Source organism: Gadus macrocephalus, chromosome 14 (genome assembly GCF_031168955.1).
Source record: "Gadus macrocephalus chromosome 14, ASM3116895v1".
In the NCBI taxonomy this organism is placed as follows: domain Eukaryota; kingdom Metazoa; phylum Chordata; class Actinopteri; order Gadiformes; family Gadidae; genus Gadus; species Gadus macrocephalus.
Genome location: NC_082395.1, coordinates 4,116,110 through 4,143,384, shown reverse-complemented (window position 1 = coordinate 4,143,384; position 27,275 = coordinate 4,116,110). Strand labels below are relative to the sequence as shown.

Sequence of the window (27,275 nt, the reverse complement as noted above, 5' to 3'; positions counted from 1 at the left end):
AGCGAGTGCAATTCCGTGTGTGTGCGCGTGTACGTGTACGTGTGCGTGTGCGTGTGTGTGTGTGCGTCATCGTGCATTGTGTTTAAATGTGTGTGTTTCAATGGGAGCCCTAGGGAGCTGTGATCGGTGTGACCAGGAGAGAGGGGTAATAACGGCTGGGGGCTGAGCCAGGGGGTCCACCCCTCATCCTGGCAGAGGTGCGGCTCGCTAATCAACGACAGAGACGTGAAGAACGCCGTGCCGCTGCCGGCTCGGGTTTCACCGCCAGCGGCACGGCGGCAGGGACCAGCGACCGCCAAGACGAACCGCCAAGACGACCCGCCCGACCGCCTCAAAACAAGCACTCAGAACCCCGCTTCTGCTTTCTGGAGTATCCAAATCAAACTGGATCTGGAGAGCGCTTTTTGTGTGCAAAACAGTGGTACAAAGTGCTACACAAGTGGAGTCACACACCTATACTGCCCGTGTGCGTTTGTTCCAAGTGCGTCATTCTAAAGTCAGTGACGTTCTATTAGAGGCATCTTAGTGTCAGGGCATCTGTGAATTCTACCGGTGACCATTATATATAATAACTTAATAACTGGCCTGAATACTATTATAAAGATTGCGTCGCTGTTTGAATGGCTGGGTTGTGCGGGAGATTGTGCAGGAGGTCATCTCTTTACACATAAGTGATTCCTTCAGGGTTTTCACTGCAAAAGACAAAGGAAGAACCCACTGTTTAATGTGAACCAATAATGCAAAGGTTTTATTAACACAACCACACACACACACACACACACACACACACACACACACACACACACACACACACACACACACACACACACACACACACACACACACACACACACTGGAAATTATAAATTAAAGAAGCAATAAAAAAGACGCTGCCGTGCGTAAATTGAAGCCAGCCTGCATCAAAATTGCAAAATAACGACAGGATGCAATATTAACTTAATGAGCCTTCTTCAAGTTTCTCTGGGACACTTTCTCGAGAATGATCATTAACTAGGCTACTTATTTATAGGCACGTAACTATACGTGTTATGATAGGCACATGATCATACAAGAACCCGAACCCTGTTGATATCTATAAACCGGCCCACCCTGGAGCTGCCGGCTACACTCACGTGACCGCGGCAGGTTCTCCCCCAATCAGCGGAGCTCGTCTGGTCGCAGAGGAATGAATGCACCACCTACAATGAACCCACAGCGGCGACCGGCCACACCGTCACAGCACGGCGAGCATTTTTTAACGGGAACCGACTGGAATTAACTCCTCAGAGACGGAGGAATACATATTTAAAAAGTATGCGTACCGCTTGTTATAACACATAACCGCCTTCATTCACGTCCGAGGGTCGTTTTCCTCCGATTCGTGGGTGATAAAAACAACTTTGCAACTTTTTTTCTCGACCGTCTGTCAGCGATTCACCTGCGGACGAAAACCATGCGCCCGAGGGGAGAGCTCTCGCGGTAAGTGGTGGGTTTATTGGCCTGATTTGCATATTTTATATAATTGGAGGACGTTTATTTGTCGGTAAGTGGTGCGCAGATGGGTGTCGGGGACGTTTTAATTTAGGCCTATCGTGTGATAAGGTATACGATAAAGATATAGCCTAAGATAACGCCTATTTCAAACAAACTTTTTCCAAAAACATATCTAGACTCGAGCAGCAAAGCACATTCATATTTAATCAGTCCCATCCATGTTGGAGAATAAAAAATTAAAAAATCTTTTATACAGTATCTTTCCACACGGGCATATTTCTATGGTAACAGTCGTTTCATATTTATATACCCACTCTAAAATGCCTCACATGTCTGGTTTCTAAACAAACTGAACAGCAGAACAACTCTGTTCAACTCTTGTTTGGGGCTGAAATGGATGAGCTGAGGCGCATTGGGTGTGGCAAAAATAAAACTTAACCATGCAAGCCCGGAGAAGTATACAAATCATCTAGAAATGATCCTAAAGAAGGAAAATTGATCTTTCTATTTCAAACTATTTTCTACCCTTGACTGATTTCTGGGCATGGATTATCGTTATTGTCTCTGGTGTTGCGTAGGCCTGCATAGCATTTTCTAGTATTATTGACCATTATTGTTGAATGTTGTTTACATGCGTACGCATACATCTTGTTTGCTTTCTATAAGACACGTAATATCCATCTTTAAGATAAGAGTACAAGTAAAGTTAAGGTGACTCGACCAAACCTTGAGAACTTCTCATCACCTGTCTCGACCTCTCCCTCCCCCCCTTTCAGGTCTGCCCTCCCTCTCCTCTTCCTCCCCCTCCTCTTCCTCCCAGCCGCGGTCCAGTCCGCCCGCCAGCAGTGGCACCTCCAGCGGGTCCCGGTGGTCCTGCCCCTGCAGACGGACGCCCGCCCCGACCCCAGCTTCCTGTCGCCCGCCCACCTGGAGGTCACCTCCCCCTGCGACCCAGAGTGCCACCGGGCGGCGCCCCGGCCGAGCTACTGGGACCTGCGGGAGCTGCTGGCCTTCGAGACGCTGCACAGCAACGGCCACCTCACCGAGACCGCCGTCGGCATCTACGGTTACGACCCCCGCGCCGACACCAGCCCGGCGTACCTCGTCGCGGACGCCGCCGCCGCCCCGACGAAGACCCCCAAGGCGCCGGTGCGGAGGAGGCGGCAGATCTTCGGCCATGACGGGCGCTTCAGCATCGCGGGGCGGGACCACCTGCTGCAGTACCCCTTCTCCGTGGCGGTGAAGCTCTCCACCGGCTGCTCCGGCACCCTGGTGGGCGAGCGCCACGTGCTGACCGCCGCCCACTGCGTCCACGACGGGAAGAACTACGTCAAGGGCGCCCAGAAGCTCCGCGTGGGCTTCCTGCGGCCCAGCCAACGAGACTCCTCCCCTTCCTCCTCCTCCAACTCCACCAATCACGCCGAGGCGGCCCTGGGCTCCGCCTACTACTCGCCGCCGTCCAACCACAAGATGCGCTTCCAGTGGATCCGCGCCAAGCGCACGCACGTGCCCAAGGGCTGGGTGAAGGGCAACGCCAACGACATCGGCATGGACTACGACTACGCGCTGCTGGAGCTCAAGAAGCCCCACAAGCGGCGCCACATGCGGCTGGGCGTGAGCCCGCCCGCCCAGCGGCTGCCCGGCCGCCGGGTGCAGTTCTCGGGCTTCGACAACGACCGGCGCGGCCAGCTGGTGTACCGCTTCTGCGCGGCGGGCGAGGAGACGGCCGACCTGCTGTACCAGCACTGCGACGCGCAGCCCGGCGCCAGCGGCTCGGGCGTGTACGCGCGCATGTGGGACCGGCGGCGGCGGCGCTGGGAGCGGAAGGTGATCGGCGTGTTCTCGGGACACCAGTGGGTGGAGCAGGACGGCGCCACCAAGGAGTTCAACGTGGCCGTGAGGCTCACGCCGCTCAAGTACGCCCAGATCTGCTACTGGATCCGCGGCAACTTTGTGGACTGCAGGGAGGGCTGAGGGGGACGGGGGGAGACCTGGGGGGAGGCGGGGGAGGAGAGAGTCTGGGGGAGGGCTGAGGGGGAGACTTTGGGGGAGAGGGGTGGACCTGTACTGGATTAGAACCTGTTGGAGTGGACCACACACACACACACACACACACACACACACACACACACACACACACACACACACACACACGACTGACGCACACGCCCGACACACACACACACGACTGACGCACACGCCTGACACACACACACACACGAGATGAGAGGTGAAGAGCCGGGGACGATGAGGTCATGCTTGCTTAAAGGTTCCAGGTGCGAGGAGGCGATGACATCAGAGTGACATCATGATGACATCATGACGGTGCAGGGCTACCCTGCGCAGGACATTGAGGAAGACGAGCAGAGCATCATGGTTTCACTTTATACGCTTTATTCTAATTATACTAAGATTGCACTGTTTCTAAGCCTTATGGGCAGGTTTCTTCTGTAAACCACTTGTGTTTTATGTGAATGAATGTAGTTTGCTATTGCCAAAGTGATACTTGTTGCTTTAAAAAATGCTAACTAGTACTCTTGATCCACACAAAGTGTGGATTTTACTATTGACGTATGCTGCCACCTAGTGGAGATACAGTACATTGCACTTGTCCGTCACAGTCAACAGCACCATTTCTTCCTTTTGAGAATTTCAATGTTTCAAAAACCGCAACTCTAGAGTTAACGCATAGACGTGTTTTGCGCTGTAAAATGTCACTTAAGCCAATATAATCATCTATGCTTTAATCGTTGAAACAGTTAGACTCCATTGAGAAATAAAAAAGGTAAATAAATTAAAACATAAGAAAAAAACATGTTGATTTAACACCTTTCTTTTATTGTCTCAGATGCCAAATTAAAAGCGGTATTAATGTTTCCAGGCAGGCTACGTTGGTGGGGGAGTGTGGTACAAACTGAAATAAGGAAGGACCTTCCTACCCAAGAACATCCAACACGAAGCCGCAATGCATCCTGGGATATGGCACACACATCAATTTAACATCCTTTGGTTAACCTCTACACATTCAAATAGCCAACAGCGTTTCTCAGCCAAACCAAAAATACAGGATGCGGTCCAGAAGAAACACCGAGAAAAATACAACCAAATGGCTCCCGCGAGGGCCCTGCTTCAAAAGAGGTGAAACCAGTCATCCTCTTTCACTGGAAGCCGAGCCCTGGCTTCCACTTGCCAATCAGGGCGCACAACACAGGAGTAGACAATAAAACACTGGGACCATATGGGCAGAGCCGACAGATACACCTTCGGTCTCCGTAACACAGCACGCCAGTTGAACAGCCCCACTGAACCGCCATGTTTGATACATTCAACGAGAGAGAGAGCGAGAGAGAGAGAGACTAATTTCATTACTCACTCGGTGTGACTGAGACACAGTCATCTATGGCACAACAGTCATCCTCGAGGTTCCCTACGCATGCATCACAGGTCAATACATGACACACACAAACGCCTGACTGCACCAGAGCGAAGGAATGACCGGAACACTTTCCACAGGCAGCGATGTGGTCGCTTTCGATGTTGAAGTTCCTCCTGAAAGAGGATTGTACTTTGGTTTCATCCAACGTGGGCTGCATACTGAGCTGTATAATTTATACTGAGATGTAGGTGGTGAGCTGAACGCCAGCGGGCAGGGAATCCCCCACCACAGAGAGTGGTGGCACAATGACGATGTCACTGCCGAGACGCAGGAAACACACCGGTTAAAAGATCGAGAGAGATCAGAGCGTAAGAAGTAACAAAACAGAGAATCTGTGTCATGCCTCAGAGTGGCCCCTGCTGGCTAACACCGTTCTGGTAAAGGGAGAGGATAACACAAACGGCCGTAGAGAAAACCACGACAAAAATGAAACTATTTCACTTAGTTTCAGCCATCAATCGCCACTTTCTGCTGGGCTACTTTCCAACGTGATCCCCAGGAAGTCCGTGCCACACATGACCAATAGCCATCTGCCTGTGTTGTGTCGCCCATGTATGGTGTGGGCAGACCGACCTATCACGTAGCGATGGACATCTGGCGATGCCCGGTGTCCACGGGAAAGACAGCTTACTTAACCGCTCGTTCTTTCCTCCGTATTCTAGCAACGACCAAAGAATAACAACAACTAAACATGCCAGGCTTGGTCGCATGATGAGACAGGCGTGTTAGACGTGTTAGGTGCCAGGATGCGGTGAGACAGGATGCCCCAGCTGCCTTGCGGTACAGACTCAAAGAACGAAACCTGTCGCGGTCTGACCTCAGAGTGCACGAGCGTGAGAAGGGGTGCCTTCGCGTGCACAGACGTACACAAAAGGCACAGGAAAGCCCTCGGCTTCACACTCAAACGCTTTCCAACTCCTGACCCATTCGGACTCGGCTCCGTCTTTACAGAGCACCAAATTCATTCAGATGCTTCGACCCGATTAAAAAAAAAAAAAAACTTTCGTAACACAAGAGTTCTCCCCGAACGGCTCAATCTAAACCGAACCGAGGAATCGATCCCCGCAGTCAATCTAAACTCAAACCAGCCAACCGGGAGCACACGGGCCGGGCGTTGCAGGCCGACGCCCCCCATGGCAGCGGGGTTCATCTTTGGCAGGAAGCCGTCCCCGTCCCGTCCCCCCCTCGTGAGATCAAACCTGGCGATCCTGTGCTGCCGGCATGCGGAAAAAGAAACGTAACACAACATGCGACAGACGTCCTCGTCGGGGTCTCTGTAACGCCTGGAGCGATGGGGCGGGGGGGGGGGGGGGGACAGTATACAAAATAAAAAATACTCTTTAAATAGTTATATAAACATCGCATGAAAATAGAACCGTATCAAAACATAACCGTGAGTTCAGTCCCACATGTCCGCCGCGCTCCTCCCCACGCCTGCCCCCCCCCCCCCCCCCCCCCCACCCCCACCCCTCCTCGCTTTCGCGTTCCCATGGCAACCCCTGCGTCACCATCTCCCCCGAGCTTGTTTACGTCCAAAGGTTCAAAGGGGAGGTCTCGGAGGAGGAGCCGGCAGCTACTGTGACTTGAGGCCCAGGCCGTTGGAGGAGGAGGAGGAGGAAGAGGAGGAGGAGGAGGGAGCGGCGGGGGAGGAGGGGTAGGAGTAGGCCTTGCCCAGGACGATGCGGTCCCGGAGCAGCTTGAAGAGCACGTAGTAGTTGCAGAAGAGGATGAGGCCCAGCGAGAGCGTGTGGTTCCAGCGCTCGGAGCGCAGCAGGGAGTACAGCTGGTACAGCACCACGGTGGACTCGATCCAGATCAGCAGATTGAGGATCCGGAGGGGCTTGTGGAACAGGAACTAGCCGAGGAAAGAGAGAGAGAGAGATACGTTGCAAAAAAACGTGTTGCAACAAAGTCACGTTTAGAATTATGAATTGGTCGTCGGCTGCTGTCTCGCTTCCTTTCTGATTCTAATTTTTTCTTTTTTGAGATTTAGAGCACGGCTTTAACCAAAGCCACTTAGTAACTCGTTCATTTGGCCATTAATGAGCGGTCATCAAGGATGCCCGAAAGTAGGTGGCAAACGTTGGTATTTGAACCAACAGTCAAACCACCCTAACTAGGGCAGGTCTACCCTGCCCCTGGCGCAAGAACAGGTTCTCCTCTCCAATCTCCTCTTCCTCAGGTTTCCTTCTGAGGGTTAAAGGGGTGCCTGATTCCCAAGTTAGCCTTGGCGTTCTTTATTATTGGAGACGGTTTTCAACACATTTCATTCAGTCCTTCTAGTTGCAGAGTTTCAACTATAACGGCAGACGGTCGATGTGAATGTCTGTGTTGATAGAAATAAAACCAACCTAGCATTGCATTTTAAGGGACATGCCGTGTCTCAGCAGCAGCGTTATAGTGCCGGTGTAAGTGCCATATTGGCTGGGCTACCAGATCGGCTCGGGGTCCGTCGTCTGCTGATTACGTTACACAATATCATTGGCTGTACGCTTGAATGGGCGTAGGCTACATTGTGATTGGCTGCTAAGGGACAGTTGTGATTGGCTGTTTTGTGCTGTAGCTCTGGCTGTCGTCATAGCAACCACAGCGAGCACATGTGTGAGCGCGAGTAGGTCTGTCTAGTTTCGGTTTGTGTTGCCAGATTGGGCATATTCCCGTTTTTTCAGCCTAACGTGATTCAAAGTAGCCAAATCAGGCTGAAAATGTGCCCAATCTGGCAACACGGACGGCTTATCTTAACAGCCAAGATGATTCCGAGGGATGTTTTGTTTTTAGAAGAAAACTATCCATACAGATAGGTTGGGAATGGTCTATGTTCAAAATGAAAGATCATTACAGGCTCTTTAATTTAAGCCATAAAATACCTTATTGCTGTAGATAGCGTATTGTGTGACGTAATCAGCAGACGACGGACCCCGAGCCGATCTGGTAGCCGAGCCAATATGGTACTTACACCGGTATAGTGCCGGTAGTAGGCTACGGCAGCGGCGGACAGATACCTAGGTTAAATTCCGCTGCTGCTGAGAAAGTAGTCCCTCAAAATGCGAGGATTCATGTGATGCGAGGTTAGTTTTATTTCTAACTTCCTTCTATCAACACAGACATTTACATCTATAGCCTGGCGTTATAATTGATTTACCTCGGGTGTACTGTGGCGTGGGTAAGACTGTGTTATTAGCAGGCTAGCATTGCCCCGTTGCCGTGCGCTAGCCTAGCACGAGCGAACTCCGCAACTCGAAGGACTGACTGAAATGCGTCGAAAACCGTCTTCCAACGATCAAGAACCGCGGACTCACGTAGAACCTGGAGTGGGAGATGTCCGAGGGCAGCGCCACGTTGTAGGTCCCCACCGCCTTGTACAAGCTGCGGCTGTGTCTCACCAGCACCCCCTGAGGCCATATGGTGCTCTCCGACCATCTGCTCAGGACGGACGCACACACACACACACACACACACACACACACACACACACACACACACACACACACACACACACACACACACACACACACACACACACACACACACACACACACACACACACACCTTGAGCATGGTGTGAAATGCATGATGAAACACCACCAGGTGCGCACACACACACACACCACACCTTCAAAGACACAATTCTGTCTTGATTCATTGGTGACTTGTTCACTTCGTTTTTTTTCTATGATAGAAGATGACCTTTGCTTTTCTGTAATGTTTTACAGTACAATAGATAAAACACTTTGAACTTAATGATTTTTTTTTAAATAAGTTTGTTCAACATGTGTTCCAACATTGGTTATTTTATTATTACCATCATCATAATCCCCATTATTATAGTAAATGGCAGTGTGGACACGTATTGTCATTACCGTTATCCATGTGTGTGGACGAACCTCATACTATTATTACAACATATACTGTATATTCCATCTGATGTGCTGTGAGGGAGAAGGGAGGAAGAGGGCGACGAGAGGGAGGAAGAGAGAGGGACGAGAGGGAGAAAGAGAGGGAGAAAGAGAGGCAAAAAGAGGGAGAAAGAGAGTGAGAAATAAGGAGGAAGAGGGGGAGAAAGAGGATAAAGAGATGGAGGCAGAAATGGAGGGAGGGAGGGAGGAAGAGAGGAGGAAGAGCAGGAGAACTGGGGCGAGAAAGGGGGCGAGAAAGGGGGAAAGATGGAGGGAGAGAGGAGGGAGAGGAGGAAGGAAGAGAGGGAGAGGGGGAGAAACAGTGGGAGGCAGAGGGGGCACTCACACGTGCTGGGGTGCGTTGCTGTACGAGCCGTGCTCCAGCTTCTGCCAGCGGCCCAGGTGTGCGGCCGAGCGGTGCAGCAGGTCGCAGTAGCTGGGCGGCAGCAGCTGACTCATCAGCATCACGAAGGCGTTGATCCACACCATGATCAGGTGCTCACAGGACCAGCGCATGTCGTAGTACTGCGTGCTCTGCAGGGGGGGGGGAGGAGGTTACCGTACGGCTGCCTGGGTTTGTGCTCCGGGGTACAGGATGGGTGTGATATGGATCGGCGATTTCAAGCACACACACACGAGTCTAGAAACTGATTTGAATAGGAAATTATTTACAACAGTGTGCACCTCAGCTATCCATCACCCTACTCGCGCCAAACCTGTTGGTCACGGAGATAGTCTTGCAAAGATAAACCCATTTGTGTGAGTCAACAGACACACACAAATGTGTTGATTTGAAGTCGTCAGCAGAACCTTGGTTCTGCTTTCGAAGACTTCCTGTCTTTCGAAGACAGGAAGTCCTCGAAACAAACATGTAATAAAATAAAGTGAAAGGCCCCAGTTACCCTGATTTGAGGGTATACGATTACTAATCTAAAATTTGATTTGTGAGCCTAGTGACTTTATGACAGGTGTTTTAGAGCACATTTCAAAATAATCTGTTTTGCATTTTTGAACCTTGGGTTTGGTTCCGAAACCATATGAAGATTTTTTTATGATAGACATTGGAGTATGAAGCCAGAACCTTTCAACTGGGAGTTGAAACCCTTACCAGTAGATCAACCTCCCCACTGAATTTGAAAGGAACGTTCATAAACAAATGTTTTACATACAACCCCCACCTCCACACCACTTCCTCTTTCTCCGCTTTCAGTTAATCAGTCCCGATCACCGCATCGTCACCTCTACTTATTATTTGACTTAGAACTAGAGCAGAGTTGGAGGACACTCAATACGTCCTAAATAGACTTAATGTGATTCTTAAGGGTTGGAAAAAAAAGAATGTGTTTTTGCAATTCAACAAAAACTTTGCAGAAGCTCAGATATTAAATCCGGAGTCGCAGAGTAGCCAAGCACTTACAATTGCGAGGTTTAATCCATTCGCCGTATACAACACAGATCGCTGGGATAAGATGCTACACAACACAATCGGTACTATTTTTAAGTGCCAGGACGTACAACTTACATAAGCGCGTCATTAAGTGAAAGGACGTACAACATACAATAAGTGTGTACATTAAGTGCCAGGACATACGACACATAATAAGTGCGTAAGAGGGGTGTGTTGAGGAGAGTAAGTGAGGAGAAGGGGTGTGGGGGGGGGGGGGGGGGGGGGGAAGGGGGGAGGCTATGCAGAGTCTAGGTGAACTCTGAACAAGCGAGTCTTGAGTCTCTATGGGAAGCTGATGAGCAACTCTGCAGTGCTGACCTAAGCAGTCCTGTCCTAAGCGCCAGGACGTACAACAAACAATAAGTGAGTGTATCAATTGCCAGGACGCACAAACACACAATAAGAGAGTACATTAAGTGCCAGGAGGGACAACCTACAATAAGTGCGTACATTAAATGCCGGGACGTACAAACCAACAATAAGTGCGGCCATGCGCTGCCTTACCTTGACGAAGCAGAGCGGCAGGAAGGCAACGTAGTAGGCGCTGAACAGCGAGTTGAACAGCACCTCCTTGATGCGGCGGTTGAAGTCGCTCTTCAGCTCCTCCACCTCGCCGCGGATCAGCTCCGGTGTGTGCGTGTGCGTGTGCGGGGGGCAGGTGTGCGTGGGCGCCAGCGGCGGGCTGGTGAACTGCTCGCGGAGGGTTCTCCCGCAGCAGGAAGAGGAAGTCCCGCGGCCGGAAGAACGGCGCCTCAGCCGCCGCGGCCACCAGGTCGCCCTGCTGCCCCTGGTCGCCGTGGTAACCGCAGACGGAGGCGGCGGCGGCGGCCTGGCTCCTTGCCGCCCCCTCCTGGTGGAAGCAGCAGAGCGGGATGTACACGCCGAAGCTGTGAGAGAGAGAGAGAGAGAGAGAGAGAGAGAGAGAGAGAGAGAGAGAGAGGAGAGAGGAGAGAGAGAGAGAGAGGAGAGAGAGAGAGAGAGAGAGAGAGAGAGAGAGAGAGGAGAGAGAGAGAGAGAGAGAGAGAGAGAGAGAATGAGAGAGAGAGAGAATGAGAGGGAGGGAGAGTGAAAGATAGATACAGAGACAGAGAGAAACAGAGACAGAGAGTAACCAGAGAGAAAGCCAGAGACAGACATGGAGACAGCGAAGAGACATGGAGAGAGAGGGACAGAGAGACAGTGAAGGATACAGAGAGAGTTATGGATAGAAAGACAGCCAGCGGGGATAGAAAATAACAAAAACAAGATGAGCCCGTCGATTTATGTTATCATGTAGCACTGCTCTGTGTGGTTGGTCTAGCGTGCGTTTGGTGTAGTGTGTGTTTGGTGTACTGTGTGTTTGGTCTAGTGTGTGTTTGGTCTAGTGTGCGTTTGGTCTAGGGTGTGTTTGGTCTAGAGTGTGTTTGGTCTAGCGTGCGTTTGGTCTAGTGTGTGTCTTGGTCTAGCGTGTGTTTGGTCCAGCGTGTGTTTGGTCCAGTGTGGTGTGCATGTGTACGTCCTACTCACGGGTATCCCAGGAAGAGCAGGTTGAGGACAGAGTGGTTCCTGCAGAGGTTGACCAGCGTCCAGCAGAGCACCCAGCCACACAGTGTCAGCAGGCAGAGACGTGCTGTGATCAGCAGGCCCGACCGCACCAGAGAGCTGCCCCCTCTCTGAGACACCTGGACAGACAGACGCTTTAGGCATCCCCTAGTTAATTCGAGATTCTCACAGTATACATCTGAGACCGGGAGAAAAGGAAAAATCGAACACAACAAAAAATATTTTGATCGGCAGTTACAGTAGAAAAGATAGCAACTGTGCGAAGTGTTGGTGCTGAATGGCACCAAAGTTGAACTACCGGTACTTTGCTTAACTTTATGCAAAATAGCGTGTTGTGTTTTGTTATGCAACGTTCACACCACACTGGTCAGAACCGGCAGAAATGTTGAATTTCGTTTCCTTTTTGAAGAAGCACTTCCAACTGTTACGCTCCCATGTGCAGCCATAGAGAGGGAGCAGTGAGTGGTGGCGCCACGATAGCGCTTTGTACGGGAATGAAATTGACATAACTCCGATAGTCTAAGTGGCCATATACAGAAGCAGGCGAAGTCAACCAGAACAACTTGTTCAGCGAGAGCATTTCACTCACCAAGGGCTGACGCATTTGTAACCAAATATAGGACATAGAACTAAATCATACCCTCGAAATCGTGCCTACATCCCATTCAACAGTCAATTGTCCAACACTTTCCCCACAATTAATCATCAACGATGAACAATCAAACGGTTGACGACCAAAATAGCTTCTGCTCTGTTCTTAGCGCTTCCTCTTCATCGCTCGCTGTGCACTCATCCCCCGCAGTCTTCCCACAACTTCCTCTTTCTCTTCTGACGCAGCGACACTGTACCCATCTCAGTGGATGATGACGAATGAACAATATTAACTGATAGCCAGAATAATTGGCCATATTAGATTTAGCAGCTATGCTGGGGCGCTTTCATCCCCGTCAACGTAGCAGGGAGTTAAGAGAACCACCAGAGCGCACAATCCATATTGTCGTAACTGCTCCGAATGCAGAGTAGATATCCTTGATTTTCATTAAGATTTTGCGTTTCATTATGCATTGTTAAGGGTTGATACGTGGTGCTTTACAATCCAGAAAAGGGTTCCGGTCCACCAAGACCAACACCTTACGCAACAGTTTCATACCCATGGCAAATGTGCTCAGGAACTAACCGGCCTCTCAGTGACTGACACACACACACACACACACACACACACACACACACACACACACACACACACACACACACACACACACACACACACACACACACACACACACACACACACACACACACACCTTACTCATTTCATGACCTCTTAGCCTTTCATAGCTACGAACCACAATAAGGAACTCCCTCTGGGTGGATATAGAGTGGTTGAGGGCTTCTTGAGCGGGTTAGGGCAGTATGTTGATTTGTTCACTGCCACGTCAACAGGACTCATTAAACGTCTTGTTTAAATTGATCGTGTTGGTCTCCGACCAAACTACCATGGGATGCACCGAATCCGTAAGAGGCCACGTTAACGCCTTAAACGTTATAGAAATACATACACTAGGAACATGAATGTGTCAATGTTGGATCAGCTGTGTCCGTTTATTCAGCCTTGCGCTTCCACTCCTACCTCCGACACAATGGTCCAGACCAGTCTCCTGGCCAACATGACGGTGATGAAGGTGGCCAGGTGGTAGTCCATCAGGTGGAAGTTCTGGAAGCAGAACAAAGCAAAAGGTTTCAACACTCCAACAGCCTGGGAATGTTTCACTCATCACCGAACGTGAAACAGAAACTAACGTAATTTCCCCCGAGTGACTCAAACTGGAGTCACTCCAGGTGACTTATACTCCACTACTGATCATCAGGGACAAAAAAAAGATGAACACATTTTTCATTGTTTTCAAGGGGAGAGGGTCAACAACATTTGCATCCTTTCCTGGAAGTGGGTCCTATATAGGGTTTGAGCTTCTTTGCGGTAGATTATCTTTGGAACAAAACAAGAAACAAAGTGAAACTCCACTTTCAGTTCTGATTTCCGGTCTGAGTCGTCACCCCCCAGAAAGTCTGCTATAACATATTTGGACTGCTGGGTCAGAGATAAACTTATAACATACACTACTAGATGTAAGTAAAGTCTGATTATGACAGGAACCAGCTCTTAGTACAGATGAACATTGGCCACCAAAAACGCCATCTTACCAAACCTCCTAGCTACGAGTAAAGATAAAGACATATTCAGTGTTTCCCTAAACACTGTATGTTTAAGGCGGCCGCCTTAAAAATAATAGGGCCCCGCTTTGACTACCAATGTATAAAAAAATAAATTCTAATAATAATATATATATATATATATATATATATATATTATTATTTATTTTTTTTATAATATTATTCGTTTTTAATTATTATGCATTAACAAAGTACAAAACTCCCATAGGGAAAGAAAACATACTTCCATCAGGTACAAAAAACAAAGATAAATAATGCATCGTTGATACTGTTGAAAACAATAGTCTTTCGAACCGAAACCCTCACCGAAGACCCAACCCCCCCCCCCCCCCCACGCCCTTTGACCCCCTTGACTAAGACATTTTCTGGGGGAAACACTGATATACCAGACACAAGCGCAAAGTACAATCCTACAAGTTAAGACATCTTGCTCAAGACACTGGCTACAAGTACAGACCCATTTAAGATATGGTTATCTGGCATGGTAGCCAGCAACACCCCACTATCTTTTTGATTCTCCTCTCAAGATAAACTGCATATCGGCGGACATGTCAAATTCTCTAACGCATTCAGCACATTTAACTCCAACTAACTAAAGAGGAACTTTTACTATTTATGTCACTGACACACCAAGCTCCCCGGATTTGAGGGAGTGCATATTAGTTACATGAACATGTCATTAATGGGCAGGTATGGGTTAGACTTAGACATCTTGCACCACAACACCTACTCAACACTTTGAGTTATTGCATTTGTTGTTTCTTGTTGGCTCTTGTTGGAACTCCCAATCCAAGAACAGGCAAGTGACATCACTGGCGACCGACCAGTCAGAATCAGCCATTACAAGGATGTCTGTCGGTGTGCTTGCAGCTATTGCTTCAAGTGTCTGTCTGAACATGATAATGTTTCTGTGTCTGATTGTATCGATGCGTGATTGTTCGTGCTTGTCTGAGTCATTAGTAAATTAGCAGCAATCTACATTTCGAGTATGCCTTCTAATTTATCATTCTGTTAGTCTGTTCTAGCGTGTTGCGCTGACTGCGACTGGATGCCTGGACTCTCACGATCATGGTTAACCGGCCAGCTCCCCCATCACCGATTTAAAATCTTTTGCCTGTATATATGCACGTGTGTCGGCCAATTATGGCACCCATTGCACTCCTGTCCGTTTTTCTTGCCCTCTGCGGGGGCTAGGGTCAGGGGAGTGTCATAAACAACACACGGCCTGTTAAGCCCTTAGAAGACTGTGCCGGCGATTAAGGGCTACACAAATAAAGTTGAATTGAAGCGAGTTCAAAGTGTGTCGTTGTGCGTACCAGCGAGGTGGAGGCGGCGGGCTGGCTGTAGGGGTACCACCACACCGTGCGGTAGATGTTCATGTACTGGACGAACAGCGCCACCAGCAGGTAGAGGAAGAGCAGGAACTCAAACACCAGGCTGCTGTCCAACGGCAGCTCGGGGATCTTGGAGTGACGCACCGGCTCCGGGGAGATGAGCGCCGAGAGGGGCGGAGCCGACAGCCCCACCGAGTTACTGCTCCTGGGGAGAGACGGACTGACTTACTGCGCACAGGGACGGACAGACGGACAGAACGAGTTACTGCTCCTGGGGAGAGACGGACTGACTTACTGCGCACAGGGACGGACAGACGGACAGAACGAGTTACTGCTCCTTGGGGACAGACGGACTGACTTACTGCGCACAGGGACGGACAGACGGACTGACTTACTGCGCACAGGGATGGACAGACGGACAGAACGAGTTACTGCTCCTTGGGGACAGACGGACTGACTTACTGCGCACAGGGACGGACAGACGGACTGACTTACTGTTCCTAGAGACAGACTGACTGATCTACTCTTCCTGGGGACAGACAGATAGACTCAGAGATACTGCAAACAGAGAGATAGACCTGTGTGTACAGTAGAGACATGTAGCTAGAGACAGACGGAACTGCGTGTACAGTATTGTACCGTCTATAGTCCAACTAGATTAAGGTGGGATCACCGGACGTACTGCGAGCCCTTCAATACAAATTAAATGCATCGAATCAACTTAACATAGAACTTTCCAAGACACTTCTCAGTCGATGCCACGCACACGCACACGCACACGCACACACATCGGAGCGTGCATGATGCGTCTACGAGTGTGTGTGAGTGTGTGTATGGGCGTGTATGATGCATCTACGAGTGTGTATGATGTGTGTACCAGTGCGTGTGTTTGATTGAGTACGATGTGTCAACGAGTGTGTGTGGGAGTGTGTATGATGTGTCTAAGAGTGCGTGTGAGTTTGTGTGTTTATGACGGTGCATTATGCTACGAGTGTGTACGATGCGTCTACGAGTGTGTATGAGTCTCTACGAGTGTATGTGTGAGTGTGTATGGGAGTGTGTACGAGTGTGTGTAAGCTTGTGTGACGTGTATACGAGTGTGTGTGAGTAACAGTGTGTGTATGAGTATGTGTGAGTGTGTGTATGCGAATGTGTGTGAGCATGTGTGAGGGTGTATTAGTGTGTGTATGAGTAGGTGTGAGTGTGTGCGTGAGGGTGTATCAGTGTGTGTATGTATGAGCGTGTGTGAGTATGTGTATGATTGTGTGTGAGTGTGTGTATGAGTCTGTATCAGTGTGTGTATGGGTGTGAATCAGTGTGTATCAGTGTGCATCAGTGTGTGTATGAGCGTGTCTGAATATGTGTATCAGTGTGTGTATCAGTGTGTGTATCAGTGTGTGTATCAGAGTGTGTATCAGAGTGTGTATCAGTGCGTGTATCAGAGTGTGTATCAGAGTGTGTATCAGAGTGTGTATCAGTGTGTGCATCAGAGTGTGTATCAGAGCGTGTATCAGTGTGTATCAGAGCGTGTATCAGAATGTGTATCAGAGTGTGTATCAAAAATTTGTATCAGTGTGTGTATCAGAGCGTGTATCAGTGTGTGTATCAGAGCGTGTATGAGTGTGTATCAGTGTGTGTATCAGTGTGTGTCACCCACCTGTTCCTGAAGCCCGTGCCGTTGCTGAGGTTCCCCCCGACTAGGGTCTGCAGGGACGGCAGAGCAGAGCGACTCAGCTGCTGTCTGCTGGGGCCCCTGCGGCCCCCCGGCATGGTCCCCGGTTACCCCGGCAACCACCAGCCAACAGTCCCTCCCCCCCCCTCCTCCCTGGTGCTCCTCCTCCTCAATGGTCGACCGTATACAACAGGGTCCCTAAGAGAGAGAGAGAGAGAGAGAGAGAGAGAGAGAGAGAGAGAGAGAAAACAACATCTTTAACACAAACAGGAAATGGAGCTTTGCAGATGTTAGAGGGAGCCATACAATGATCACAGCTATTGTTTTGGTTCCCAGTCCATGTCAGAATGGGAAACAGCTGAAGAAACTCACTCGTTTTTCTATTAGATATGAGTATTTAAGTTAAATGATAGCCGCATAAAGGACGGAGCCACTATAGAATGGCACATATCTAAAACAGAATAGCATAACTATACCTTTACTATTAAACTTCAACTGCATCAAGTGTGCCCTCAAGGAACTTTAACTGGGCGTTCAACTCAATAGAGCGAAAATAGGAACTGACAACGTGAGACTGCAGAAGGCGTTTCCCTACTTGGAAGAAGTCTGCAAATTAAACCAGTAGCCTTCAATCAAGTGACCTCTCCAAAAAAACCTTTGGACTCAAGCGTTGTTTTGAGGCTGTGTTCCGCGTCTCCTACACAGAAGCGTGCAACGACACGCGTCCACTCACCTGCAATGGACCCTACCTGTAGTGAACCTGGAGAGCATGCAGTGCTGTGCATGTAGACATCTGGTGGAAACTTGGATGGCACAACTTGTACTTGAGATCAGCTCAGATCACTAGTGGAGCACTCGGGGTGTGCAGTGGCCTGCACAATCAAGCCACCACTAGTTGGTTTTTTGGGGTGGGGAGATCGCATGTTAAAAGTGAATATGCCTTGACTTACACCGTCTCAACAACATGCGGGTGGTGCACCAGTCGAAGATGCATCAGTCACTTGAGGTACTTCCAGCAGCCGTACGAGTCCAAACGGAGAACATTCCGGTCGCCTTTCGCTTCTTCAAATTGTCTCAAAACTCCCAATTACGTCCCGGTAGGCGTTGATAAACTCCCGACGCCGTGGCTTGTATTCCAATCACGGGAGAAACGGTATTAAAGTTATACTTGTGTCAAGAGTGAGCAACAGTGTTGCACCGCACAGAGACCGACGTGGCAGACCTGCACTTTCTTCCCCTCGCACGTCATCAGCGCGCGACGTCGTGTGTTTACTGCACAGTCGCAGTTTCTTCCTCCGAGGCGGTGTAGTCATGTCAATGGTGGGGGTCCCCTGGTCACTAGTGCATCATCACGGACCGTGTGTGGGGGTCCCCTGGTCCTAGTACATCACCACGGACTGTAGTTGGAGGTCTGTACTTGGTTGGTCTGAGTGATGGCTTTTGAAAGGATTAGATTGATCACTGCCTTTATTGTTTAATGAGTTAACAGTGCTGTAGGCTACAACCGTTCGTTTGTAGTTAAATTAATAAGGTCCGTCTATACTTGAGCTCGATAACACAGCGTTTATATTTATTACATTTAATGGTATACTGGTCATGGTATTGGACTTTTTTTTTCAATATTAAATGTCATGTCTAAATTTCCATTTTTAATGCTAATTTATTTACATTAATTGTATAATACATACAATACAAAGTTGTAGTGGTGGTTTATATGTGCCTACAAGCATTTGTCTTAAAAAGTCCAGGCACGACCTGAATTTAATATACTGTACTCCCACAAGGGGATGATCTATGCTTCTGTGAAGACCAGGACACCACGAAGGCTACAGGTAGACTGAACATGCGGAATCGAACCCAGTTGATTCCAACACCCTAACCACTACATTATAATTAGGAAAAGCTAAGAACTATAGGTTGTTTCAACTTGAAACATCACAATATGTAGAATGTATATCCCAAGACGTAATATTGCTTTATTTGTAACAACCCCAAATAATTAACAATACCATTTTGCTGTTAGCACAAATTTTGGGTATATATCCCTATACTGTATTGTACACACACAATAAACAGTTTAATATAACTATTGCAACCAAGTTAAAAATAAATAAACATATTGTACAAAATGAATTCAACATAGTTACAATGGCTGTATCATACATGGACATGGTTAAAACAATTCTCTTGCATTACCACAACATATGCTAATATGAAAGTTTAAGTTTTTAAAAAATTATATTATAAAAAAAAAAAACTACATTTTCAAACCTGGACTGAACCACCAGGAGGCACTACAAACAAATCAAGAAACTAGGTAAAAACTGAAAAGCATTTATTTTTGAGGATACTAGAAAATGTATCGCATGCCATATACATAAAACACACATGCACACAAATATACAAAATATAATACATATATATTACACATACACATGTATTATATTTATACACGTGTATATGCATACACATATACATACACGCCATTTAAGAAGGTAAAAAAAAAAAAATGAGCAATGTCATTACTCGATTTGGACAGAATACAACTCTACAAAAAAGTTCTATTTGACCTTATGAGGGCATCCTCAGTCCGCTCAGATGACCACGCTGGTCCCACTCCGAGAACTCTTATCCTGGAGAAACACACTTACTTCAGAGGCATGCTCCACACACACACCTCAGACCCACTCTACCGGCAGCACCTACAACAACACTTTGTGTGTATTGATGACTGTGTGTGTCTCAATAGGACTGCGCGTGTGTGTTCTAAGGAAACACCTGTAAAAGCATGTGGATGCAGAAGTGATGTATTTGAAAGTAAGGGGTGTGCTCAACCATGAGGAGCGTGTGTGTACACTCCTAAGTGTAGTCCTTTGTGTGTACGTGTAGTCCTGTGTGTATTTGAGAAGTCCTGTGTGTGTTTGTGTAGTCGTTTGTGTAGTCTTGTGTGTGTGTGCGCCCGCTCGCGTGTGTGTGCGTGTGTGTGTGTATGTGCGTGTGCGTGCATGTGTGTGACTACAGCAGTGAGTGCCTTACAGAGAGGCGCTCGTTCCTCCGCTTGCCGGGTTTCGACCCGGGCTCATACTCCGTGTAGCTGGGCGGATTATCTACCCACATCCCTCCTCCTCCTCCTCCTCTCCTCGCCGCTCCGCCCCTCCGGCTGCCGTCCTCGTCGTCGGAGCTCCAGGAGTCCCGCCGGGAGCGGTGGGAGGCCGGGGGCGAGTAGTTCCCGCGGGACCGGGTCTCGTACAGGTCGTCCCGGGAGCGGGAGCGCAGGCGGCCCAGGTCCCCGCCGCGGCTGGGGGCCCCGCGGCTCCCCCCGTCCAGGGAGTCCTGGCTGTAGCTCCGGGACATGGCCCGGGACCGCGTCGGCGACGGGCGGCGGCCCCCTCTTCCTCCTCCTCCTCCTCCTCCTCCGTCGTCACGGCGATAGGCGCCGCCGTTGCGGCTGCTGGCGCTGGAGCTGGGGGGGCGGGTCAAGGGCGCCCTGGGAGGCATCCGGGCTGCAGGCTGCTCCCTGATTGGCGGGAGCGTGATGACGCGGCGCTCGGCCGGCCCGTCGTCGTTGAGGGCCGAGAGCATGCTGGGGGGCCCCGGGGAGAAGGGGACGGAGAGGCCGGGGGGACCCATCATCTGGTTGTGCTGCATGGGGTGCATGGGGTGCATGGGCTGCGGCTGGGGGAACATGGAGGGGTTCGTAGAGGTGAGCGTCGTCTCTCAAGAGGAAAGCACAGAAAGCAAAAAAACTAATGCGCAGAGAAGGAGCATCAATTGAAGGACGAGTGCGACCCCATTTCAGTGTCTCACCTGCAGCATCGGGCTGCTCATGTCCATCCCCCTCATCTGGTTCTCCATGTAGTCCAACATCTGGCCGTTAGCTGGGGTCTGGTTGCCATAGTTACTGGGTGGGGGCATGCTGTAGCCCATGGATTGAGGGGGAGGGAGGGGCATGGGGTTCATGGGGATGTGCCCAGCGGAGGAGCCTGGAGAGAGGAGCCAATCAGAGACAACCGTTTAGTTGTTTTTTGTGTGTGTGTGTCTGCAAGTGTGTGTTTGAGAATGCGCGAGTGTGTGCTTGCGAGAGAGAACGAACCTGCGTAAAGCAGGGGATTCTTCTGGGAAGAATGTTGGCTCATTGGTGCATAGATGTGCTGACCTCCCATCCAGGGAGCCATGGCCTTCTGGGCGTCCTTGATCATACGATGTTGCATCACCGCTACACACACACAAATAATTGGAATCAACATCTACGCACAATTGACCATACATCAGAGGAAGAACGGGATTCAGTGGCCATGTGTCACCTTTCTCAGCGTGTGTGTGTGTGTGTGTGTGTGTGTGTGTGTGTGTGTGTGTGTGTGTGTGTGTGTGTGTGTGTGTGTGTGTGTGTGTGTGTGTGTGTGTGTGTGTGTGTGTGTGTGTGTGTGTGTGTGTGTGTGTGTGTGTGTGTGTGTGTCTTTCAGCTGTACTGTGTGTGTTTTAGGGGTGTAATGGTTCCCACAAAAAAAGACTGTCTCTTCATCGTCACAGGGCTGAGGTTTGTGTTGAGTGGCTGCATGTTTTGACATACATTCCAAGTATTACATTGATATCATAGTCTCTCCAGGCTTACCTTTTGCCTAAAACTAACAAGACATTGTTTGTGTACATTCAGAGCCTGAGAACGATTAGGCCTACTCGTTGAGATATGGACTGTGTATTTGATAACATTTTGGGGTATTTTTTACATAACTGGACTTGATTGTAGAATTGAAATGCATCAATGGTTAAGAGCCAACACCATTTGTGACTTATGACATTTCTTAAATATGAAAAATAAATAATTAAGATTTATGAAGTGGATAAATAGTCGGGATTGATTGCTTTTAGTCGCCTCAAGAAATCTGTAGTCGGGGACAGCCCGGGAACATTTTCAAAAGCACTGTACCGAATGACATGCAGGGTGCGCAAGCCTTATGGGACGTTACCTCGTGCGAGTGCTTGCGTGTGTGTGCGCGTGTGCGCGCGTGTGTGCACCTTTCTCGGGGCAGCAGCACTGCTCTGGGCAGCAGGGGCAGCGGATGTAGCAGCAGCAGCGCTGAGGACAGCACTGGCAGCAGCAGACCCCCAGGAGGATGATGAGGAGCAGGGCTCCCAGGACGATGAGGAGTACCGTCAGCCAGTCTGGAGGAGGAGGAGGAGGAGGAGGAGGAGGAGGAGGAGGAGGAGGAGAGGGAGGAGGAGCAGGAGGAGGAGGAGGAGCAGGAGAGGGAGGAGGAGGAGGAGGAGGAGAGGGAGGAGGAGCAGAGGGAGGAGGAGGAGGAGGATGAGGAGGAGGGAGAGAAGGAGGAGGAGCAGGAGGAGGAGGAGAGGGAGGAGGAGCAGGAGGAGGAGGAGAGGGAAGAGGAGGAGGAGGAGGAGGAGGAGGAGAGGGAGGAGGAGGAGAGGGAGGAGGAGAGGGAGCAGGAGGAGGAGGGTGTTACAATTAAGTCTGGTTTTTCGGTGTCTATCCAAAGTCACAAACAGTGAATTGAGATCCATGTCATTGAGGAGCAGGTAGGAGTAAGGGGGGCTCTTGCTCTAGGATGCCTGCAGGTGGACAGTGGAATCGAACCCAGAACCTCTGGGCTTGGAGTGGAACCCCCTCACCAGCACTACTACTAATAGGGGTCAATCCCCTGAGCCCCCTTAATGAACCGGAGAAGAAAAAATCAGAACGCAACGTGACAGATCAATTGTACTTCAGGAAGAGGGAATGTTTATTTAGGAGGGAATGTTTATTAACGAGCGTGTATGTATACTTAGGAGGGTACATTCTTACGGTAAACAATGAGTTTGACTTCTTTGTCGTTGTCTCCTGACGTGTCTCCCGGCGCATCGACAGCGCAGAAATATACGCCGTTGTCCCACCACATGACCTCGTTGATCACCAGGTCAGCCACTGCGGACACACACACACACACACACACACACACACACACACACACACACACACACACACACACACACACACACACACACACACACACACACACACACACACACACACACACACACACACAGCTAACATAGTCTGCAATGCCTAGCATCTGAACGTTTGGGCTGGGTATTTTATCTCTAAAATATTAATTTGATCTGACGTATATTAATTTCTCTCCGTTTCCATATCCAAATTAGATTTTGAAGTAACAAGTTATGCGAGAGAGAAAACATGACCTAGTTTTCTACTGATAAGGATAGGAAGCAAAACCAGTTTACAAACTAGTCCAGGTGAGGTGGAACAGCGACCGATCAACCAGTTTTAACATGGTCTCTAAACAGTCCGAAATACATACGCTTTAGCTGAGACTGCAGAAGAATGTGGAGAGTGAGAAAGCGATTGAGACAAATTAAATCGATACACACGTGTGTAACCCATAATCACAGTTATAGCCAAAGACCCACATTATATGACAATACCTGATCCTGAACCGGTGATTCTTAACTTTTAAACAAATGTACATTCTTTGTATTTGTTTCTACGTGCATGCTTGCTTGCGTGCGTGCGTGTTGTTACATCGCATGGGTGCTGCTGTTTACCTAAGAGGTGCTCTCGTGTGATGATTGGAGTTTCACTTGAGAGAGAGGGAGGGAGAGACACAGACAGCCAGACAGACAGCCAGACAGCCAGACAGCGAGACGGAAAGAGGAAGACAGAGTGAGAGTGGGAGAGACAGAGAGAGACAGAGACATAGACAGAGGGACAGAGAGAGGGCGAGACAGAGAGAGAAACCTCGAGAAGGAACCCAGAAGAGGGATCCCACCTTCCAGCGTGAGGGGGCTGCAACAGGTGCCGATGTGTAAACCTGTGATTCAACGTTTAGAATAGCTGTGAGAGCACGATGAACTCACTGTTCTGGATGGAGATCTTCCTCTCGCGGTACTCGGCTCCCAGGATGGCCTCGTTGGAGCCCGTCTTTTGCATCACCACGCGCACGGTCCTCAGGCGGTCGGGGCAGTCGTTGGATGGGTCCTGCCCCAGTGAGAGGGCCGATTGGTAGGCTGAGGGACCACAGAGGGGTGTGGGGGGGGGTACGTCATGTAAAATTATTGTTTATAGTATGCAATGACCATTTTTTATTACAGTAAAGCACATAAGACATCTGCACTTATGAATGTGAATGTATATGCAATATGAATGTATTCAATGTTCCTGTTATTGTTCAGTTTCAAGTGTATTTTTTTCCGGGCACATTAGAGACCAACAAGTACAAGTCATTCACGGCGGTGAAATGCTTGACACACACGCACACGCACGCGCGCACGCACGCACGCACGCACGCACGGCAATGAGTCAGAACATGGCAATGAGTCAGAACATGGCAATGGTGAGAAACACTTGTGTTGGAACAGGTTTCGCATCATATTCTCCTGCTGTGATGAAAGAAATGTTAAAAAAAAAAAAAAGGCCACCAGTACTGTATCAACATCCTACTGGCTTTGTAAACAGGAAGACGCAGGCATGTGGGTGTTATCGGTCAGGACAGGATAGCATGGTGTAGGACTCCCAAACTAAAGGTTAAATCCCCAGTGTCCACAGGCTACCTGTAGACATTCTCGATGCCAATACTCTAACCTCTACCTGCTTCTTAATGACACCGTCCCTGTATCGTTTAACCCCGAACTGCTCCTCAATGACCAGCATGTGTACCGTCTAACCCCTAACTGCCCCCATAACGACCTGTCTCTGTACTGTCTAACCCTTAACTGCTGCTTGATGAACAGCATATGTACTGTCTGACCGAGACGGCAGCCTCTTTCATTGTAATCAAATGAAGCGAAAAAATATTCACAAATCAATTAAATGATGGTAAAAATAGGGTAAGGGTTTGCTAACTACCATTGACCAATTAACTTAATTGGAAGGCAGAATATGGTAGAGCTCATGTATGATGTATCATGTTTCAACAATTTCCCCCGGGGATCAATAAAGTATTTCTGATTCTGATGTAAACAACATGTACTGATGTACAACTCTGATGTACAACTCTCATTCTTTACTGTGATACTTTTTCTGTGGTGTAACCTCTCTTATGAGAGGCCCCATCAGCCCGAGCCCGGGTAACATCTCTGTGTTGTGCAGGTGGAGCCTCCCCCCTAACAGACGGCGGTCTGAGGGTTACCTGTGGAGTAGTACTCCAGGACAGGGTCCTTGCAGAAGGACTTGAAGCGCCAGGTCACCAGGACGTTCTGGGCGTTGGCGGAGGTGGAGTAGTCACAGCGTAGGATGACGGAGGAGAACAGCATGGTGCTGCGCTCAGCCTGGGGCACGTTCACCTGGATGCCCCTCACCTCTGGGGAGGGGGGGGGGGGGGGGGACAGGACGGGGGGACACGCAAACACGCAGGTCAACCTTTGGCACATTGGTCGTTCATAATTAAGGAATTGGCCTTGTACTTATTTTAATTGATTTACAACTAATTAGCTTTTATTTTGACAGTCAATTCACATTGTCACGTTGTTGTTTTTTTGGCATTGTACTTCTTTTTCGGTTTGTTTCAGTATATTTGGTCATTTATTAAATATGATCAGTTTGCTTTTATTTTGCCAGTCAAATCACATTTGCAAGGCATTTGGGAATGTTAAAACGGTGCTATAAAAAAAGAAGTCTGGTTATTTAGCATTCGTTTGAGTTTTGTCATGAGCCAACGTCATCGTTTTTTTTGGCCTAGGACTAGACCTTCCAGGCATAGCAAGGACAAGAGGAATGATTAGGGAGCAGGAATGGTAGATGTTTCTTTGTGTCGGACTGTGTGAGTGTTTGTGTTTTCAATGTGGTAGAACCAGTTAAACCAGTAGGAGACAAATGCAGGAAATAGTCGAGACCGAAACCTCCAACAGCAACATTGACATGTTTATAGACTACAGTTCTATAACCTCTGGGTTTAAACTTAATCGGCAAACGTTTAGACGATAAATCAAATTGCAAAAACCACAACAGCTTTATAGGCCCTAGAGGTAAATACGTCAATAAGCTCTTAAAATCAACTAGGAAGAAAAACCTGTTACACTGGAGCAAGCCTACAACAATACCAGTTGGCCAACAGTTTGATGGAGGATTCTTTTATTCATTCATGTTTGATCCACCGACTTCTTTAAACAAATAAATGAAAACATATCTACAGTGGAACATAAACCTAAAGGGATCATGTCGACGACAAAATTGGACGGGTGGCTATCAAAGGTGTCGCAGGATATCTGTAGATGAAAGACAAGAAAGCAAGACCCCTTGCATCAAAACCGTGATGATGACCTACCTGAGGGTAGGAGGCACATGCAACATGCGAGCAGTAGTCCGCGCATGGTGCAGGACACGACGCAGCCCACCCGGGACGCGGATCAGACTGAAGCTTGGACTGGACGTGGTAGGTGGGCCTAATATGCCTACCCAGTGTGGTTCAACTCTAGAGACCCCCTCCCCAAGGTATTCCGAGTCAAAATACACACGCGATTGTTTTACTGCTCCTTGGCTCGACCTCGTCTAGGATAGTGTGTTATCTTGATTGTGTGATGCCCATCTCTCCTCTGTGGCCACGCCCCGAAACAGGTGGACAGGTGAACAAGTAGCCTCCAGATACTGACGGTGATGATGACGTAGGCAGTATTGCCTCCTCTGCACCAGTGTCAGTTTTCTCACATTGCCGGTGATGTCAAGTAAAGTCACATTTTATAACCGTCGGTTTAGTTTAGGTTTTGTGTGTTTGATTATTGATTATGAGTGACCATGTACGTCTCAATGGTTTTGCAGACACTGTAGGAGACCCTACCTTTCAATTGTTCATAATTACAAAACTGAAATATATAAACATGTATAAAATAAAAACATGGAAAACGTGTTTTTAATCATCTAAAATGAACCGTTTACCTACCAGAAACATTGGTGATTTTTTATGATTGGTTTTGAGTCTAGACATTGCAGTTCCCGTTTTGTACCACTAAGGGTCGCTCACACTTTATGAAGAGGGGTCGATTTATGCATACTTATTCCAATGTAACGCCAAAGTGTTATCTATACGTCAATGGTATCTCCATCCATGGTTTATTTAGACTGCAAAGGTGTTTATCATCAAAGCTGTGACAATGTACGTAGTAAATACTTTAAATTCCTGTTGCCCTATAATCGATTTATTCTAAAACCATTCTACACTCATGAACATAATAATGCTGTAAAACTTTGTGTGTGTGAGTGCCAGGGCGTGTATGA

The 27,275-nt window shown here is 48.8% G+C and overlaps 3 protein-coding genes across 3 annotated transcripts; 1 reads left to right on the top strand and 2 right to left on the bottom strand.

Moving 5' to 3' along the window:
- Nucleotides 1-1,180: 1,180 nt before the first annotated feature.
- LOC132472185 (serine protease 23-like) lies at nucleotides 1,181-6,275 on the top strand. Its single transcript, XM_060071668.1, has 2 exons — nucleotides 1,181-1,479; nucleotides 2,271-6,275. The coding sequence occupies exons 1-2, from the start codon at nucleotides 1,454-1,456 to the stop codon at nucleotides 3,466-3,468; spliced, it is 1,224 nt and encodes a 407-aa protein (XP_059927651.1). The 5' UTR covers nucleotides 1,181-1,453; the 3' UTR covers nucleotides 3,469-6,275.
- On the bottom strand, nucleotides 4,312-18,324 carry tmem39a (transmembrane protein 39A). Its single transcript, XM_060071666.1, is given in 10 exon segments — nucleotides 4,312-6,785; nucleotides 8,230-8,350; nucleotides 9,173-9,360; nucleotides 10,778-10,978; nucleotides 10,980-11,160; nucleotides 11,780-11,934; nucleotides 13,446-13,529; nucleotides 15,364-15,586; nucleotides 17,039-17,251; nucleotides 18,004-18,324. Coding segments are annotated over 9 exon segments (1,548 nt in total). The 5' UTR covers nucleotides 17,152-17,251; nucleotides 18,004-18,324; the 3' UTR covers nucleotides 4,312-6,503.
- A 685-nt stretch (nucleotides 18,325-19,009) lies between these two features.
- On the bottom strand, nucleotides 19,010-27,275 carry ildr1a (immunoglobulin-like domain containing receptor 1a). The gene is made up of 9 exons (XM_060071665.1): nucleotides 26,329-27,275; nucleotides 25,195-25,365; nucleotides 23,924-24,073; nucleotides 22,854-22,973; nucleotides 22,070-22,216; nucleotides 21,147-21,269; nucleotides 20,861-21,036; nucleotides 20,090-20,728; nucleotides 19,010-19,686 (listed from the first exon to the last, which is right to left on the bottom strand). The coding sequence occupies exons 1-9, from the start codon at nucleotides 26,372-26,374 to the stop codon at nucleotides 19,648-19,650; spliced, it is 1,611 nt and encodes a 536-aa protein (XP_059927648.1). The 5' UTR covers nucleotides 26,375-27,275; the 3' UTR covers nucleotides 19,010-19,647.